Raw genomic sequence first — 18,915 nt, forward strand, 5'->3', positions numbered from 1 at the left:
AAACAGCACCAGTGAGCTTTTAAACATACAAAGGCACATTCTACCACCATTCTGCACTTGCTCAGCCTATAGCTGAACTGCTCCTGACTACTGTCCAGGCTGCCTGTGTAAGACTTCATGAGCCATGGGAACAAGTGGTAGGCTGGGTTGCCAAGGATAACTATAGGCATTTCAAAATCCCCAACAGTAATTTTCTGGTCTGGGAAGTAAGTCCCTTCTTGCAGCTGCTTGAACAGCCCAGAGTTCCTAAATACGTGAGCGTCATGCACTTTTCCCGGCCATCCCATGTTGATGTCGGTGAAATGTCCCTTGTGATCCACCAGTGGTTGCAGCACCATTGAGAAGTACCCCTTGCGGTTTATGTACTGGTTGGTAAGGTGGTCAGGTGCCAAGATGGGGATATGCGTTCCATCGATCGCTGCACCACAGTTAGGGAACCCCATTGCAGCAAAGCCATCCAGTATGACCTGCACATTTCCCAGAGTCACTACCCTTGATAGCAGCAGCTCAGTGATCGCATTGGCTACTTGCATCACAGCAGCCCCCACAGTAGATTTGCCCACTCCAAATTGATTCCCGACTGACCGGTAGCTGTCTGGCATTGCAAGCTTCCAGGGGGCTATCTCCACTTGCTTGTGAACTGTGAGGGCTGCTCTCATCTTGGTATTCCTGTGCTTCCGGGTGGAGGAAAGCAACTCACAGAGTTCCAGGAAAGTGGCCTTACGCATGCGAAAGTTTCGCAGCCACTGTGAATCATCCCATACCTGCAACAATGTGCGGTCCCACCAGTCTGGGCTTGTTTGCCTGGCCCAGAATCAGTGTTCCACTGTATCAACCAGCCCCACGGCCGTCATGATGTCCCAATTGCCACAGCCCGTGCTTTCAAGAACATGTGTGTCCATGTCCTCATCAAAATCCTCCTCGTGCTGGCATCTCTTAGCCCGGTTCTGCATATAGTCCAAGATAATGCACGAGGTGTTTACAATGCTCACAACAGCAGCGGTGATGGTGAGCAGAGCGGGCTCCATGCTTGCCATGGTATGGCGTCTGCACAGGTAACTCAGGAAAAAAGGCGCGAAACAATTGTCTGCCGTTGCTTTCACAGAGGGAGGGAGGGAGGGCCTGATGATATGTACCCAGAACCACCCACAACGTTTTTTGCCCCATCAGGCATTGGGCGCTTAACCCAGAATTCCAATGGGCCGCGGAGACGTGGGAACTGTGGGATAGCTACCTACAGTGCACCGCTCTATAAGTCTATGCTAGCCACGGTAGTGAGGACACACTCCGCTGACTTAATGCGCTTAGTGGGGACATATGCAATCGATTCCTAAAAATCAACTTCTATAAATTTGACCTAATTTTGTATTGTAGACATACCTTAGTATGTCATCCAGTCCATTCCACTGCCTATGCAGTTTTGTTTCTTTCCCTATATTTTCTAGTACTTTGTCTAGTCTGATTTAAATGACTCATGATGGAACTTCCACCAGATCCTTTGGAAGAACATTCCTCATTTTCATTTACAATGTCTTTGATGTCTAAAAGTAATCAACTGATGTTTACAATCCAGTGTTTTCATGAAGAGAGCTACCTATGATGTCACAAATTCTGAATTGTGGCATCACTGAATACATTAAGCAGGAAGAGGCTGGTTATAAAAGAGAGAATTTCTATTTATATTAAACGCTTAGGTAATCAATCAACAATGATAGTCAAGGAAGTATTGCACAGGAAAACAAAACACCTAATTTTGCCACCTTTGCTCATGTCGATGGGACTACTTGTGTCATAAGTAAAACTGCTTGAAGCGCTTTAACGAAAGGTTTTTAAATAAAAAAAAAAAGCCTTGTTTCAAAAATTATTTTTTGGTTAATTGTTGATGTTATTTATGTTTTGCAAGAAGAATTCATGCCCCTTTTTCAAAAACTTTATCAAAACGACTATCAAAATAGTTACTGTCATTTAAACAAAACATTCATTAACATTTTTGGTAATGTCAATAAATTTGGGGGGAAAATACCAAAAAACAAAAAAACAAAAACAAAAAAAACCCCACAAAAAGATCAGTTTTACTTTTTTAAATTTTACTTGAAAACAGGTTTTAGTTTTTTGACCAGCTCTATAAGTAAGGGCCTACTGTGTGTGTGGGGAGGGAAGTGCAGGATTTATGTCTTTAATGAGGTTTTCATAGAATTTTTAAAGGTCTGCCAAAATTTGGCTTCAAGTTAGTGTCAAAAGAGTAAAAGCAAATATATCTACAGTTTCTGGTGAAATAGATCACAGGAGGAACAATAGGGAAGTAATTAAGATAATTTCCTGTTATGCCTATACATAGCTGTAGAACAAATGGTACATCTGAACACTAATTGTGAATTTTCTCAGGTTTGCAGCTCTGAAATTTACATTCTTTTCAAGTAACTTTCTGTGCTAGAATTCCTTGCTCTTTTTAACACCCATTCACAGCAAAATTGATCCATGTTTAAATAAACTAATTTGGTAGGCTTTGATTTTTCTCTCAAAACAGGTATGTAATTATAGGTTTCAGAGGAACAGCCGTGTTAGTCTGTATTCGCAAAAAGAAAAGGAGTACTTGTGGCACCTTAGAGACTAACCAATTTATTTGAGCATGAGCTTTCGTGAGCTACAGCTCACTTCATCAGATGTAAACATCTGATGAAGTGAGCTGTAGCTCACGAAAGCTCATGCTCAAATAAATTGGTTAGTCTCTAAGGTGCCACAAGTACTCCTTTTCTTTATGTAATTATAGTATCTTATGAAAAACAGATCACAAATAAGTAATATTTAAGGCACCTAAATGTTTTAAATATCCTCCATATTTGTTTCTTTAATTATAATTATAGTCATATAGATTTTGCTCCAGTTTCTCCCAAAACAGTTTACGACTAAATTTTCACTCTGTAAGCAAATTTTTACAGTAAAATTACACATCTTTCAAAATATGATGTATAATGAAAAATGCTAACAATTTTAACTTCAGACATTTATTATTTTTGTGAAATTATGTTTTACTGTATATATTTTTAAACCTCTCTTCCCTTGAACGTTGTTTGACTTCTTAGGTCCTGAGTCTGCTATCAGCTCAATGCAAGTGAACACCTGCCTCTCCCATAAACTCCCCACAGAAATATCATGGCCTTTTGTTGATTGCTTATGGGGGCAAGGACTGTGATTTCTTTTGTGTTTGGTTTGGACACTGTCAGCTAATTACTAAATTCCTAAGATATTTTATCATCTCTCTTTACAGGGCTGTTCCTTTATTGTTCACTCTATTAATGCGTGTAGATGCTTGAAATATTGTTCCTCAGAAAAAAAAGAAAAATAAAATATCCAAATCAACTGCAGGCTCACATAAAACATTTTAAAACCATGCATGCAGCACCTCCCAAGGCCAAGCATGTTAATCTGCACCGTCTTTTTGAGGAGACCTGTAAACCATAACTCTGATTGTTTTGGGACAAGGCACTGTTATTGTCACACATTTGGCAATGCATTCCATAATGTTCCATACTGCATGGCCTGGAGGACTGCAATGTGCATGCAGAGCTACCATTTGCCTGCAGAGAGCACTAGTGAAGTCACTCGGGCTCTGCCAAAGTGTAGCAGGATCAGGGCCTAAGCTATTTTAGTGGTTCTATATTGGTCCTTGGGAGTATCAAAATAAATGGAAAGATTTATAGAGCTGTTGATGTAAAAGAGCCCTAAAGGTATCTGAGTTTCTGTTAACTAGCACACACAAGACACAAATTGACAGAGAGCCAGTAAGTGTTGGTTTTGGTTTCTGAATATTCAGATCTAGAGAGTTTTACATACTTTCTTGTTTGGAGACATAAGATGGCAGGAGTTGGAATGTTGTTTTGTGTCATATATTGGGTCTATTAAACCAGTAAGTTTTACTTATGACACAAGTAGTCCCATCGACATTGCCTAATGGGGCAAAAAACATTGTTGTGGGTGGTTCGGGGTACATGTCATCAGGCTCGCCCTCCCTCCCTCTGTGAAAGCAACGGCAGACAATTGTTTCGCGCCTTTTTTCCTGAGTTACCTGTGCAGACGCCATACCATGGCAAGCATGGAGCCCGCTCAACTCACATCACTGCTGCTGTTGTGAGCATTGTAAACACCTCGTGCATTATCTTGGACTATATGCAGAACCAGGCTAAGAGATGCCAACATGAGGAGGATTTTGATGAAGACATGGACATACATGTTCCTGAAAGCACAGGCTGTGGCAATTGGGACATCAGTTGGGACTCACAACATGTGGGCAGCCTCAGCATGTCTTATCAGAATCACAGGTGGTAAGCATAGCTAAGAAGAAAGAGTGAGAAAAATACTATGTTAAATAGCAGGGAATATGAGATTTTTCACACTAAAATAATCTTTTAAAAAAAGTAACCTAGCTCAAGTGATAACAGAACAGAATTTACACTTTGATAGATAAACTGTAAAATGGAGATTAAGAGGGAATTTGAAGAACAAACAGCTACAAGTTAAAGACAAATATGAAACTCTTTGAGTATCTGAAAAGTAGGAAGCCTGCTGGTGAGACAGAATGCGTGGCCAGAGGGCAATCAGAAAGAATGATCCACAGTTACTTTTCAAGGCCCCGAAACTACACAATAAACCCCTGCACCTTGGCAGAGTCCCAACTGATGTCAGTGTGCAAGGGGCAATATTCAAGTTCTATGGATAAGGCCTCAAGTTCTGAAATTCTTCTGACTTATGTTGCAGCCATCAGAAAGGTATCTCTGAGTAAAAGAACAGAGAGACAGAAGAGAGGGGTATGAATGAGCATCTGGGAAACATGTCCCACAAGGTTAAGGTCTTGTGTAATAGCTGGGTGAGGGGTTTGAAGTACAGGGGAAGGTAAGTACCACCATGAGGAATGGGAGTGGGTGAAAATCAGCAAGAGGAGCCTGAGAAAGAGAAGAGGCAACAGGGTAGCAGTGTGAGGGTAGGGGGAGGATTTGAGCTGAGGTGTGGAGGCAGCAGCATGAATGGGTGAGGCAATACCGGGATTTTGTGAGGGGATGAGGTGCAGTGTGGGGGTATTTTACAGAGGGTGGGGATAGTAGCAAGGGAAAGGATGGGAAAGAGGAACTGAGGCAGTTGTTTGGGATTTCATGGACAAGGACTGAAGGAGGGAGTATTTCACTAGGTAGGTTGGTGAGATTTCATCAAGGGGTGGTGGTCTGAGGCAAGGTTGTCACCAGATATGGCTTGAGATGAGACAGTGAGGGTGATTTACTGGCAATAGGGGAGTGCTGAGACAGTGGACATGTAAGTGATGGTGGTTTGAATTAATGGATTTGAAGAGTATTCAAAAGGGGAAGTAGGAAGGTAGATTTAATGGGATCGGTTTGAGGCACTGGAAGTGATTTCACTGATAATTCTTACTTGGGGTGGTGAGGCAACAAGCTGTACTGGCTGTACCAGGGGACGAACACCAGGAATTTTCGTAGGAGGATTTTCAAGGGAGAGGAGGCAGCAGGGGAGGAAGATAGTAGGGTAATTTCATTGGGGGAGGTAGGGGATGCTGGGAGGAGTGGCAGGGAGATGGCCCTAGGGAGAGTGGGTATTTCATAGGGGGGTTAGGTAAAGTGGGTGGGATGGAACTAAAGTGGAGGAGTGGTGTGTGGGGCCAAGGGGTGGGGGGAGGGGTGAGAGAGGGTGGTGATGGTGGAGTTCACCAGAAGGGGGAGATTTTTCTAAGGGTGGTGAGGTGGGGGAGGGGTAAATTTCAGTGGGGAAAGGATTTTCACTGGGTTTGGGAAGTTGTGTGTAGCAGACAAACCGAGAAATGCCATGAAGTTGAGTTCAGGGCCTTGCTTTATTAGGACAATAATGTACATTTCTTTAACATTTTACTATCCTGCCCTTGTCAACTGCCTCTTTCCATAAGTCTATGTTAAAATCTATGTGTGCGTGGAATTTTGGGGGGTTGAGTAATTTGGTTGCACTGCTAGAAGGAGACAGAAACATTAGACAATTTGCAACCTTTTAAAAAGGAACCAATTTTAAGGTGCTTAGTCTCACAAAATACATACTGAATTTCCCCACGTTTTTAAGAATGCACAGGTTTAACCATATACATTTGAAACATGAGGTTTTATTGTTTTTTCATTTACAAAGGAGGTCAAAATTAGCCTTCCAAATCCTAGTTGCAACCTTACCTAAGGAGAAGAGACTCTCACTCCATAATAAAAGCTATGTAAAATTCACTATTTTAGGCTTATGATCTTCTGTCTGCATGCTGTTTAATACTTAACTTATAAAAATAAAAGTGCATTTCTAGGCCTTGAAAATATCATGTGCTTAAGATTTTTAGAAGGAAAAAGGCTGTTCTGAAAATGTTTTCCAACTTAGTAAGTTTCTCCCAATTGCGGCTGAGGAAAACATGCAGTGTGATACTAAAACTATTTGGGACTTTATCCCTGAAAGCTTACCAGCACAGCCACCCTTATTAAGATGCAAACATCTGACAGTCAGCATTTTTGAATTGGGCACTTAAACCAACCTCACCACAACATAACTTCTGTTAATAAATAACAGACTGTGAGGGTCATAGAGCCTTTTTTGGCATTAAAAAACAACATTTTTTGAGAAGCAAAAACATCTAACAGTGACTGATGCAGCTACATCAGAAGGGGTACAAACTCATGTACACGATATATTACACTTTCTCCACATCGGGTCCGTTTTTAACAACTCTGGGGAGTATGTGCAGTGGAGAAGAATTGGTATTGTGTTGGATGCATCTCTCTGAAGAGAATGCCCTTTTGCATACTGTCAGGGAGAGTGAGTGCTACAGAGTGGAAGAAATATCTGCCACATAAATTCAGAACTCATCTGAAGGATATTTAATTTTACTGTTTTTACATTTCAATCATTTTAAAAATTGACAGCTCTATGGCCTGTGGAATAACCAAACCAAACAAAAAAAAAAACCACAACCAAATCTGAGAACTTCCATCAACTTTTTTTTGAGAGGGTTTAGACAAAATTATTATTTTTTAACAAAAATGTCATTGATAAATGGAAATTAGAAAAATGGCAGCCAGCTGTAGTATGTACATATTATTGATTGAATACTGTGGTAAATAATGTTAGTACTAGTGCAGAATTAACTTTTCTGAAGTTACTATCCTTCTTATTGAAAGTTTTCCAAAATATCCCAAAGGATTAAATTGTATGATGGACTATTTCCTTGCCTTGAAAAATACAAGAGGAATCATTCTCGACTGACAAGTCTCAAGTGTGAACTTTTTTCCTCACAGGTGCCCCTCAAAAATACTGTCACAGAGAGTGAAAATTAGAAGTGAATTAAATGATCACCAGAGAGGCATTGAATGTTGGCCAGGTGACAGAGTGCTAACATTGGAGAGGAGACCAGGAAGGAGGGGTACATGAGGTCAAAGTAGAACCACGGACTAAGTATTATTTATATTGTAGGAATGCCTGGAGGCCCCAGTCAGGGTCTAGGGCACCATTGTGCTAAAGACACAATGAACTTCCCCCATCCCCCCAAGAGTTTACATTTTAAAATCCATTAAGAGTTTTATTAACCAGATGGCCAATTTGCAATGGAACCTGAATGAGATAGGAAAGAGATATGCTCCAAAGTCCACAGTCCCAGGTATCTAGATTTCCTTTGTTTGTGATACAAACTTCTATATCATGCTACCATATCTCCCGCCTACTGTCCCAAGATGCCTGAATCTACTGAAATAAACAAATCATTCAATTTAGTAAATATACCCCTTGTGAACCAGGATTAAGTGGATCACGAAGTTCCACAACATTAAAACCACTAATGTCTGAAAATTCAGTTACATTTCAGGGTATCTATCATGATATTCTGGGAACTAAACCTTGGTTGATCATGCTTCCTATGCAAACTTCTGCCAGTTGATCTACTAAGTGAGCTGTAGCTCACGAAAGCTTATGCTCAAATAAATTGGTTAGTCTCTAAGGTGCCACAAGTACTCCTTTTCTTTTGCAAATGCAAACTAACACAGCTGCTACTCTGAAACCAGAAATTTAGGGTGTCCTTGAATACTGTACACTTTAACCAAACCATTGGTTGTACTTGATAGTGAGACCTACACAGCTACAGTCTCAAGGACAGGTTAGCCCCAATATTATTTAGAATGGGAAGATGCCTCAATGTTTGTCAGAGAGAGAGAATGCCTTGTCTTGACTATAGCCATCTTTCATTGTCAGAAGCAAATGAATTCTTAGGGAATTAATGTAAATAACAAATCTCAGCAAAAGGAAGTTAGTATGGCATACAGAGTAACTCATATGAGTTGTGATCAGCTAGAGAGGCTACAAAGCATCACTCAGCCTACTGTATATACAAGGCTGTTAAACAAGAAAAGATTTTAATAGGAGGAATAAAATAACAGTGACACATACTATTAAACCAATTGTTTCTTACATGTATTGTAGGTAGGATCCGACAATGGCTCTGTTGAATAAGAACACCCTTTCTCAGATCTTTGGATTCAAACTTATGAGGTTGTGAAGTGTTCAGATAAGTTTATATATCTCCTTTTCCGGCTCTAACCACAAGCACAAGGCAGGAAAGGATGTTCTCATGGTATTTCTGGTCAGACTAGGGCCAGATACCTCCCCACAGACCCATTATCATTACCATTTATGTATATTGTGGTAACACGTGGAAGACCAAGATCACATTGTGCAAGGTGCTGTACACACACACTGGTATTGTGCCAGACACCTTACAATCTACCGTTTCCAGCCGGCTTTGCAGACGGAAGAGCTGGGGGCAGCTTTGGGAATAACCTCTGAGGTGTGGGAATGGTTAAGCAAACCCCCGAGTGGGTGGCACTCGGCTGTTTCTGGAAACACAGGCAGTCTCTGGCTAGGTGAGAACTGTCCATCTCAGCAGCGGACCGGCTTTCGGCAAGGCAGAGCTGCTCGCGGGAGCAGGCTCTCCCCACGCAGGGAGGCAGCGCAGCGGCCGGACCGGCGGGTTCGCACCGCTCGGCGCTTACGGACTCGAGCTGCCCCCCAAGGACCCTTCCCGAGCCCCGCAGAGAATCCGGGTCCCCGAGCCCGACGCCTCACTGGGCTCGCCACGTCCGGGCAGGTGTCCCCGCGGGGCTCGCGTCGCCCGGGGGCGGGCGCTGCGGGCAGGACGCCGCGCTCCCGGGCACTGGTAGGGCGCTGGTAGGGCGGGTCCCCCCCGCCCCTCCTCCCCCGCACCCCATTGTTAAAGCCCTCTCGGCCGCTTCCGCCCGCGCTTCGGCTCGGCTCGCCGCCGCCCGGCCCGGGGCGCTTGGGAAACCTCGGAGCCGCTCAGCTCCTTCCGGGAGTGGGGCAGTGCGAGCAGCCACCCGCGACTCACCTGGAGCCGGGACCGGAGCGCCGCGGCCCCTTTCCCCGCAGCGGCGAGGTAGGTGAGCAGCCCCGTCCGGGAGCGGGGCAGCGGCTGTGGGGGAGTCGCGCTGGGCGCTGCGGCAGGCGGGGTGGTGCGGGGACGGGGCTGCGCGGCGGAGCCTCCCCGGGCAGGGTGGCCCCCTGCAGCGGGTAGCGCAGAGCCGCAGCCGGAGGGCCTGGGACTAGCCCGGTTGTTACTCCCTTCCTCACTCCCCCGTCCCCCGGGGCCCGCTGGGGGGCGCTCGCTGCTCCGGCCCCGCCAGGGGAGGGGGCGCGGGAGCAGCTGGAGCGTGGTGACCTGGTGTGGGGGGGGGCGCGTTCCCTGGGGGGTAGGATGGGGATTGTTGGCGGGGAGGAGAGGCGCCCTCATGGGGGGGGCTGGGGTTTTTGTGTGTGTGGGGGGTGGTTAAGCAGTGATTTTCCGGGGGAGGGGGGAGCCGAATGGGGCTATCCTGGGGAAGGGGGGTGGAATTGTTGCGAGGTGGGTTTGATACGGGCCTCCTGGAGGTGGGGGGGGTTAGCGAGGGCCCCCCCGTTGGGGTCGGGGTGGTTGGGGGGGGTTAGCGAGGGCCCCCCCTTGGGGTTGGGGTCGGGGTGGTTGGGGGGGGTTAGCGAGGGCCCCCCCCTTGGGGTTGGGGTCGGGGTGGTTGGGGGGGGTTAGCGAGGGCCCCCCCCTTGGGGTTGGGGGGGGGGTTAGCGAGGGCCCCCCCCCTTGGGGTTGGGGTCGGGGTGGTTGGGGGGGTTAGCGAGGGCCCCCCGTTGGGGTTGGGGGGGGGTTAGCGAGGGCCCCCCCGTTGGGGTCGGGGTGGTTGGGGGGGGGTTAGCGAGGGCCCCCCCGTTGGGGTCGGGGTGGTTGGGGGGGGGGTTAGCGAGGGCCCCCTCCTTGGGGTTGGGGTCGGGGTGGTTGGGGGGGGGTTAGCGAGGGCCCCCCCCCTTGGGGTTGGGGTCGGGGTGGTTGGGGGGGGGTTAGCGAGGGCCCCCCCCTTGGGGTTGGGGTCGGGGTGGTTGGGGGGGGTTAGCGAGGGCCCCCCGTTGGGGTTGGGGGGGGTTAGCGAGGGCCCCCCCTTGGGGTTGGGGTCGGGGTGGTTGGGGGGGGTTGAGCAGCGCTTGCCTGGGGCGGCCGGGGCCCCCTGGGGGCGGGGCTGTCTCACGCGCGCCCCTGTGCTCTCCGCAGGCTGTGGTGCCTGGGCCCGTAGCCGCCCCTCCCCCCGGAGCATCGCCCATCTGCCCCGCTGGGAACATGGCGTCCGGCGGCTACCGGAGCAGCGGGGGCAGCACCACGGACTTTCTGGAGGAGTGGAAAGCCAAGCGGGAGAAGATGCGGGCGAAGCAGGCGCCGCCTGTGCCGGGGTCGGCGGCCGGCACTGACGGCAAAGCCCCCGGGAGCGTCCCCTCGGCTGCCGAGCTCAACAGCACCCTGCACCCCGCCGGCCCGGCCGCCCCGCCGCACCCCCCGGAGCGGGGCGCCCCGCCCCCCAGCGGGGGCACGAACGGTGTCCCCCTCTCCGCCAGAGCCGGCTCCAAGGAGCCCCCGCCCCCAGCCGGGGGCAGAGTGGCCGAGCCTGCGGGGAAGCCCTCCGCCGCGCCCGGCTCCCCGGAGGAGGAGAAGGCGGCGGCGGCGGCGGCGGCGAAGGGGAAAAGCTCCGGTCCCAGCGCCAGGAAGGGGAAGGGGCAGATCGAGAAGAGGAAGCTGCGGGAGAAGAGGCGATCGACAGGTGTGGTGAACATCCCCGCCGCCGAGGTGAGCCCCGCGCCCCTGCCCGGGGAAGGGGGGGTGCCTGGGGTGCGTTCAGGGGCTCGGTGAGCTCGCTGCGTGTGCGAAGGGCGGCTGCTGCGATGCTGCACCTGAGCAGCCAGCGCCCAGCTGTGAGCTCCGCTGCCTGCCGATCCCAACTCAGCCCTGGAGCTGCTCAGGCGGCGGGATTGCGTCCAGTTTCTTGTGGCGAAGGAGGCTTGTTCTCTCCTGCTCAGAATGAGGTGTGGGGAAGCTGCCTCACCCGTGAGTTGTGCTGTATCGCAGGGTGCGCGCTTGACGCGGGCTGAGCATCCTCCGTCCTGTCTGCAACCCTCTGGGGACCAATAATAGGCCTGTCAGTGGCAAAGCTAAAGGTTTTGGTTTGGGAATCGTTTGGTGATGTGCTGGACCAGGGTTGTAACGTCATCCCCCCTCTTTCTCCCCACCCCCTTAAACTGTGAGTTTAAAAACCAGACTAGACAGAGTCCTGGGGTCCAAACGTGTTGGGCTGGGTCTGAGCCCAAAGTCCTGATGCTTGCATAGTTGCAGGCTTGGGCTCCTAGCGAGGAAGCATTAGTGAACGTTGATAGGAAGAGCATCATCAATATATCCTTGAACACTTTTTAAAATAAGTACAAGTATAGCACTTTTTAGTGTGTCTTGGTTGAAACTAGGATGTGAAATAGTGTGTGTGCTTTAGAAGAATTGCAAAGTATTCATCAATATGAAACACCCTTCTAATTATAGTCTGGTTATCTCACCACTTAAGACTTGGTGTGGTGATCTTTTGTCTAAGGTTAATCTTTAATGATTATCTTCTGCTTTTGTCATGTATTACTCTAATCTGAAGGTAAGTTTTTAATCTTCATAAATATGTAAAATTAAGAAGTACATGTCAGTTACTTTACTGATCTAAACAATGAAGAGAAGAAGTCATGGTATCAAGCTCTGGATAAATATTCAGGTGTAAATGTACTTAATCTAAAACAATTTCCTGCACTGGAAAAAATGCAGTGGCTTGAAGTACAAATATTCTTCCCTGCTTCAAAAAAAAATGCATCAGCCAACACAACTGTTCTTTGTGGTTTGCTACTAGCATGAAAATCTGGCATTCATGTAAAATACTCTTATAGGAATTCAGAAGCATGATAACCAGATCATTTGCTTTTTACAGCTAAAGGCTAGAGGAGACTGAAAACAAAGCTGAATTGCATTCTTCAATTTTATATTGATGATAAAGAACAACACTATTTTAGAAAACATGTATATCATTCTTTCTCCTCATCAACTAGGGACTGCTGCATGAAAAACAATCTTTTGTGTCTTATGCAGCTGGAGAAGATAGAATCCTATTTTCCTCACCTGAAGTCACTAATCCTTTCTTTGTGATGACATAATCACTTTCACAGCAACCACTTGTAATACCAGAAGCATTGTCAGGTGAGGAATAAGCAGCAGGAGCAAGTGAAGTCTTAAATAAAAATTCTGTTTTAGGGCTTGGTCCCATAACTTTCACTCAAGTGATTAGCCTCATTACTTGCACAGTCTTCACTTTGAAGTGAAAGGTTGCAGGACTGGATCCTAAGTACTCACTAGGAGTTTGAAAACTTCCTTGATACCTACATGCCTGAAGACTCATCCCCAAATAAATAGTTTTAATCAGTTCCATGTGTCCAGGTATTGCTGCTCCTGCACATTAAACCAATTAGTATCTTTCCTTCTCATTGTTGTTCCCACCCATACTGCCCTTCTCTTGAACCTGGGACCTCTGCTTTTTGCTTCCAATCCCTTACTATTAGAAGAGTAATAGTGTGTGGGGGGGTGGAGGGTGAGAAAACCTGGATTTGTGCTGGAAATCACTTTAGATAAGCTATTACCAGCAGGACAGTGGGGTGGGAATAGGTATTGTTTCATATTCTCTGTGTATATATAAAGCCTGCTGCAGTTTCCACGATATGCATCTGAGGAAGTGAGCTGTAGCTCACGAAAGCTTATGCTCTAATAAATTGGTTAGTCTCTAAGGTGCCACAAGTCCTCCTTTTCTTTTTATTAGAAGAGCAGTGGCTTAGGGCCTGCTCTACCTTTTTTTTTTTGGGGGGGGGGGCGGTTTCTCCTTCCATTCAGTAACAAGTAGCCTGAATGGATCTGCTCCCTTATTTCCCTCTTATGTTACTAAAGGAATGGATTTGTTGGGGCCACTATGCTTCTTCTCTATTCCAGAGACTGCCAACTTCTTTTTTCTCATTTGGTCCCAAATATCTGCTTGCCTTGGGCGACCAGTTTTTTTTCTATCTCTGTCTCTTTAAGAATAACTTCGCAAAATCTTTCACCATGTGTCAACATTACTTGGAATAACTTAATGAAGTTTTTGCCATGGTATATGTTTTGTCTTAAAACTTTGAATAACTTCATAGCCAGTAACAATAAACAAAGGGTTCTTTCACACCTTTAAGTGTCTGCCTTTTTCAAATAAGGTACACTTGGACCGAGAAACTCTGATTTTCTTTTTGTCAACTTTTGTTATAACATTTATATTTATGATGGTCGCTAAATAAAATTACTTAACCTGCAGATCTGAGGGAGTGCTTAAGGTGCTTAGTGCATTTTTTTTAAGTTGGTCTGGCTTGTGGGTAGAATTCATTGGTGATGAACATTGCCTCTTGACAGGCAAATATTTACATGAAACTGACTTTTTGAGATAAGGCCAATTTCTTGAAAGTCTAAGACTAACATTTTTAAATAGGAGTATATGTAACAGTAAGAATTTATAGTTCAAGGCCAGAAGGAACCCTCAGATCATTGTCTGGTCTACATATCACAAGCCATTACATTTCATCCAGCTATCCCTATGTTAAGCCTAATGATGTTTGACCCAAGCATTTCAGTTCTCAAGACTTAGGACATGTCGACACTGCCTCTGGGAATGAGCCTTCCAACCTGGGTCTACAAACTTGTGCTAGCATGTCTTGTGCCACCTTGCTAAAAATAGCTATGTAGATGTTGTGGCTTGGGCAGGGGGATCAGGCTCTGGAACCTGGGGTCTGTGAACTTGACAACCCAAGCCACAACATTAAACAACATCTGCAGAGCTATTTTTGGAGTGCTAGCATGAGTCTGTGGACCTGTCAGGGAGGCTTGCTCCCAGATGCACAGTAGGCATGCCCTAAATTGTATTCCATGGACAGAGAATAGGCCACTGCAATGGGAGGGAATTGATTAGGTCAGATGCATAAATGATCCACTCCCCGTGCTGCAGATAATGGTCAATCTGACAGTAAGGAAAAATGTCTCCTGGACCCCAAATCTGGTGGTCAGTTTGACCTGAGCAAGACACTTCAGCCAGGCATCTAAGAGAGAAGATTCTCTGTACCACCTCAGAACACTGATCCATCCCATCCTGTGTTATGTTTCCTGCTCTGGCCAATCAGAGATGCTTCAGAGGAAGGCAGAAAACCTGAGAGTACACTTGGCCAGTTGTGCATGGGGAGAGGAAATGTGACTAGCTGAAAACCCTGAGATTTGATTATAGTTATTAATGAATTCTGTGTTTTGTGACTTTTCTGTATCTGAACTTCAAGAAAATATTCTAGTATAAGTACTTGATAAACCAAATTAATTATGTAATTAGTATTCTGAATATTAGCTACACGTACTTTCATATGTTCAGCATATAGTTTAAAATGCATATTTTCATCTCAAAGTAACGTGCACATAAGACATCTTTCCCCTTTACATGACTTTAAAACAAAACAAAACAAACCTTTAAGTTTGCTGGACAGATGAGGACCTCTGTACTTGGGTTGAAAATGTTAGAACGAGGAACACAGAAATAGTGGTACCTGTTGATGCCTTCCTCTTTCAGATAGCTAGACAGATTTTTCTAATGCTACACATAGTGACTTAGCTGTTCTGTATATTAACTTTGATAGGACAGAAGCATTTTTAGTCCCATCAGCACTTTTAAAATGTACCCTAGTATGTTCTAGGGATGTAAAATATTAAATGATTAAACAGCTAACCGATAAGTACTAGTCTTACCTTTTAATATATTACAATTAACGTTTAAAACAGATTAGGTATTACAATGTCACAATTATTTTACCAATGTGCACATTTAAAAACTCTGGAGATAGGGGTGGGGGCATTTGAGCTTGCAGTTCCAACTCGAGGCACCACTGGAGCAGCCCGTGCCTGGTGGGGAGGACACCCCCCGCTCGGCAGCCCCCTTCCTTGCAGCTGGCTGCAGCAGTGGGTCTGCCCTGGCACTGCTGATTTCCTGGCAGTGATCCACCAAACTAGCAGCATTAGGCAGCACCTACTAACCGGGAGAGTGAGGGGTAGGATCAGAGCAAGGCGCATGGTGCCCAGCCCACTGTACTCCACTTCCAAGAAGAGACAGTAGGGTGGGTGCTCCCCCCAAGCCTGGGGTAGATTGTGAAGTTAATGATTAAACGGTTAACCGATATAATTTTAATAATTTAAATGGGTACTTTTCAAAAATATTTACATCCCTAGTATGTTCGGACTCAAGTGGGTTTTATTGTGTGTGTTCCTTTTCTCTGCGAGTCTCATGTTCTCTAAGTTTGCCACTGAGATGCCCTAATGTATCAGTATTGAGAACTTTTCAATATGCATAGTGGCAAAAAAATCCTTAATTACTCATAATGCTACTGTCCCTCCACCTCTGTTGCCAACCAGCCGGATGGCATTGGTGAAAATGAGAATTCCTTAGTGGGTCTGATATGGTTTATCTTTATTTTTTGTGTGTGTGATGGTAGTAGTAGAAGGGAATAATATGCTAGCTGCAAATTTGCATTGTAACAGTTATATAGTGCATCATAATGTTCTATACCTATGACAGGAATAATAATAATAAAAGTCTCTGCTCCAGGAACTTATACTTTTATTTTAAATGTAATGCAAAAAAAAAAAATGACAAATAAGTAGTGGAATAGGGCAGGAGAAGGGTTACCTGTTTCTGTCCTACTGCCCTATCTTTATGATTTCAATAGGTTATTTTTTTAATGGTCAAGTTTCTCATTCCTTGTAAGCAACAAGAAAATAAGTTTTAGGGCTCCATCTTAAACACTTCTATGAGTAAAGTTAAGCATGTTCTTGCGTAATTACATTGATTTCAATAGGGCCACTTTTTGCATAAGTGTCTGTAGGAGTGGGATTTTAAGCGGGACTTGGAAAACTACTAGCAGGAAGAACTATTACTATGCCTTTTTGTTAATGGTAGAAGCATTAATCTTAGACCTGAGACTTTTTTAGTTCTACAGTAGAGCTCTTGCCCAGGAATTTTGAGACACTTGTCTGCTTGCTGGCAGCGTTAGCCATAAATCTACAAAGTATATGTCATATAGTGTAAGCTGGTATGGTTTCTCAGGTATGCCAGCAGGTGTTTTATTTTCACATAGTACTTTGTAAATGTTCACTTAAGCTGCAAAAAAACAGTAGCTATATTATGGACTACATTTTTCCACATTATAATTAATTATATTTTAAAAGGTCTAATGAATCTCAATTTTACTGTTCAGATGATAGATGCATGCATATTTCTGATATATGCTGATGTAGGACAGCAAGCTAGACAGTTGGTTTTGATTTAATACGCTCTCTGACAGCATTTATGTTTTTGCACTAGGAAATGAAGTCATCTAAACTCAGAGGTGTTCTTTTTTTATTGACAGGGTGATGAATGATTTAAGAGGGTGCAAACAACTCTGATTTGTATATCTTGTACTTGTGGCTACTATATTCTAGACATGGCAATCTCCTGACCTCGTTCTAAAGAATATTAGAGAAACTATTAGTGATTAAGAGCTAAAGGAGAGAGAACCCTGGGGCTGAATCTGTTTTGTAGGGGTATTGACAGAAGTGGTGGTCTACCTCTGTGTAATGGCTACAAGGATCCATCTTTCTGAAATCTACCTTCTCTTGGCTCATTTCCAAACACAGTATTCAATAAATAATAATGTATACCTAATAGTTTTAGAGCATACTGTATCTGTGGTGCTTAATACTTCCAGAACTTACAGAAATGAAAGTTCTAAATGGGGCAGAGAAATAAACACTCTAAAAGTAAAATTCCTGTTACCACAGCATTCCAGTATGTTTTGTTGTGTGGAACAAGAGAGAGTAACTTAGTTTTCATTAGACAAATTTAGTGAGCAAATGCCCCAAGCATAGTCCGTGTAAGCTAACAGTGGTCTTAGAGTGAATGTCCACACGGATTTCACACTTGGCATAGATGTACCCCATACTGAGAGCAGTATCCTTTTGGACCAAGTCTGTGCCCTCCTGCCTCAAGGCATAAAGGGCAGAGCAGGCCCAACTGTCCCTCAGTTCCTTGTTACATGAGACAGAACCCCTACAATGTCCACTTTCTCTGTATTGTGTAGTATTCCTTAGGCTTGTATATACTATTTAGATAGTGTAGTTTCTGTTATACCCCCTGGCAAAACATATGTATTTTTTAAAAACCTTCAATCAGTGTTGGTGAGGCTAACCCCTTCTTTCCTCTCCCATCCTGTCCCCCCACGCCCTCAATTAAGTGCAATTAGTATTATGGCAGAAGTCAAGTCACCAGGATTTAAGACCTGTGTGATGTTTCAGTACCTATTAATGACAGACACTAACAGTGATTGTTCTGTCTTGGAAGCCAAATCCTGGTATGATGTTCCATCTGTTGCTCTTTCTCCGAGCACACTGAAGTGAATGAAACCCTGAAGCTGTTCTTCCTAGAGAAGTTGATACATGCTCCCTTGGGCACAGAGAGAGAGAGGCTACAACCAAACCTCAACCATTGAGGCAGTCTCTCTCTGTGACCTGATGAGCCATGATTTCATCACAAGCTCCCAGGCCACATCCACTCTGAGACCCCGTTTGTCTGCCATTGCATCAGTGTGGATGTCTGATGGGCAGAAATGAACACTGTTCCAAAGATGATCCAAGGCACAGGTTGCTGTCCCCGGCACAGGCAGTCTGAGATAAAAGGGTCATCAGATGGATAACCTGTCTTGGATTCATTTGACTGAAAGCCATCAATCTGAGAAGGCCCTTTTGACTCCTGGTACCAACTTCTATGTCGGCATATGTGGTACCCTCTTAACTGGCTGACTGCATTGCCTTTAGTAGTGACCCTTTGGTATTGACCCTGGCACTGAGTGCCTTGGTATCCAGATCCTCAGCACTGAGTGCCTAGGTGACCATAGCCCCAGTACCTTCCACTTTGATATCAGCTACCTCTATGGTACCTACTACCTCAGCACTATCTTGGCATCTAGGTCTTTCAGCACATGTATGACTTATGTGTATCAGTCACCTCTTCTTGAGATACTGAGGGTAATTTCAGTTTGAGCTGTCAGTATGCCAGGTTAGAGATGCCAAACTCCTAATCCAAGACAGGGCACAACTGACAGAGTGGCCCCTTTCAGAGGAGTTTTCCTCCTTTTCCTCTTCTTGCTGAGCATAGCAGAGACTCACCTTGATCACCTTTCCCTCCCTGGCTTTTGCATTGGGAGCCAGGGAAGGATGCTAGGGAGGAGCCCATGATAGGAAGTAGAAAGAGGCCAGGGGTTTGTAGGGATTATCCTACTTGGTACCCCTCTGTATCCTCCACTTCAGTATTTCTAGCTTTACCAAGAGTGATCTTCTTGCATACCCTTGGGTGGGCAGCCATATTCCAGGAATCTGGTTTAATTAACTGTCTACAGGGCTAGGGCACCCTTTCCAAAGAGACAAATTAA

The 18,915-nt window shown here is 45.3% G+C and overlaps 1 protein-coding gene and 1 long non-coding RNA gene across 4 annotated transcripts in view; one reads left to right on the plus strand and one right to left on the minus strand.

The window, feature by feature from the left end:
- Positions 1-9,717, minus strand: part of LOC140905076 (uncharacterized) — a 30,182-nt gene extending 20,465 nt beyond the window's left edge. The window contains exon 1 of the long non-coding RNA XR_012156737.2: positions 9,398-9,717. This is a non-coding gene — a long non-coding RNA (uncharacterized LOC140905076). The remainder of the gene's footprint in view (positions 1-9,397) is intronic.
- Positions 9,271-18,915, plus strand: part of PAWR (pro-apoptotic WT1 regulator) — a 141,253-nt gene continuing 131,608 nt past the window's right edge. The window contains exons 1-2 of one of the 3 annotated variants that reach the window (XM_073327682.1): positions 9,271-9,445; positions 10,604-11,170. In XM_073327682.1, the coding sequence (XP_073183783.1) occupies positions 10,670-11,170 (501 nt within the window). In that variant the 5' untranslated portion in view covers positions 9,271-9,445; positions 10,604-10,669. Of the gene's footprint in view, positions 9,450-9,530; positions 9,620-10,603; positions 11,171-18,915 lie in introns of those variants that run through there. The other 2 variants (XM_073327680.1, XM_073327681.2) reach the window with 2 other exon arrangements.

Source organism: Lepidochelys kempii, chromosome 1, assembly GCF_965140285.1.
Source record: "Lepidochelys kempii isolate rLepKem1 chromosome 1, rLepKem1.hap1, whole genome shotgun sequence".
In the NCBI taxonomy this organism is placed as follows: Eukaryota; Metazoa; Chordata; order Testudines; family Cheloniidae; genus Lepidochelys; species Lepidochelys kempii.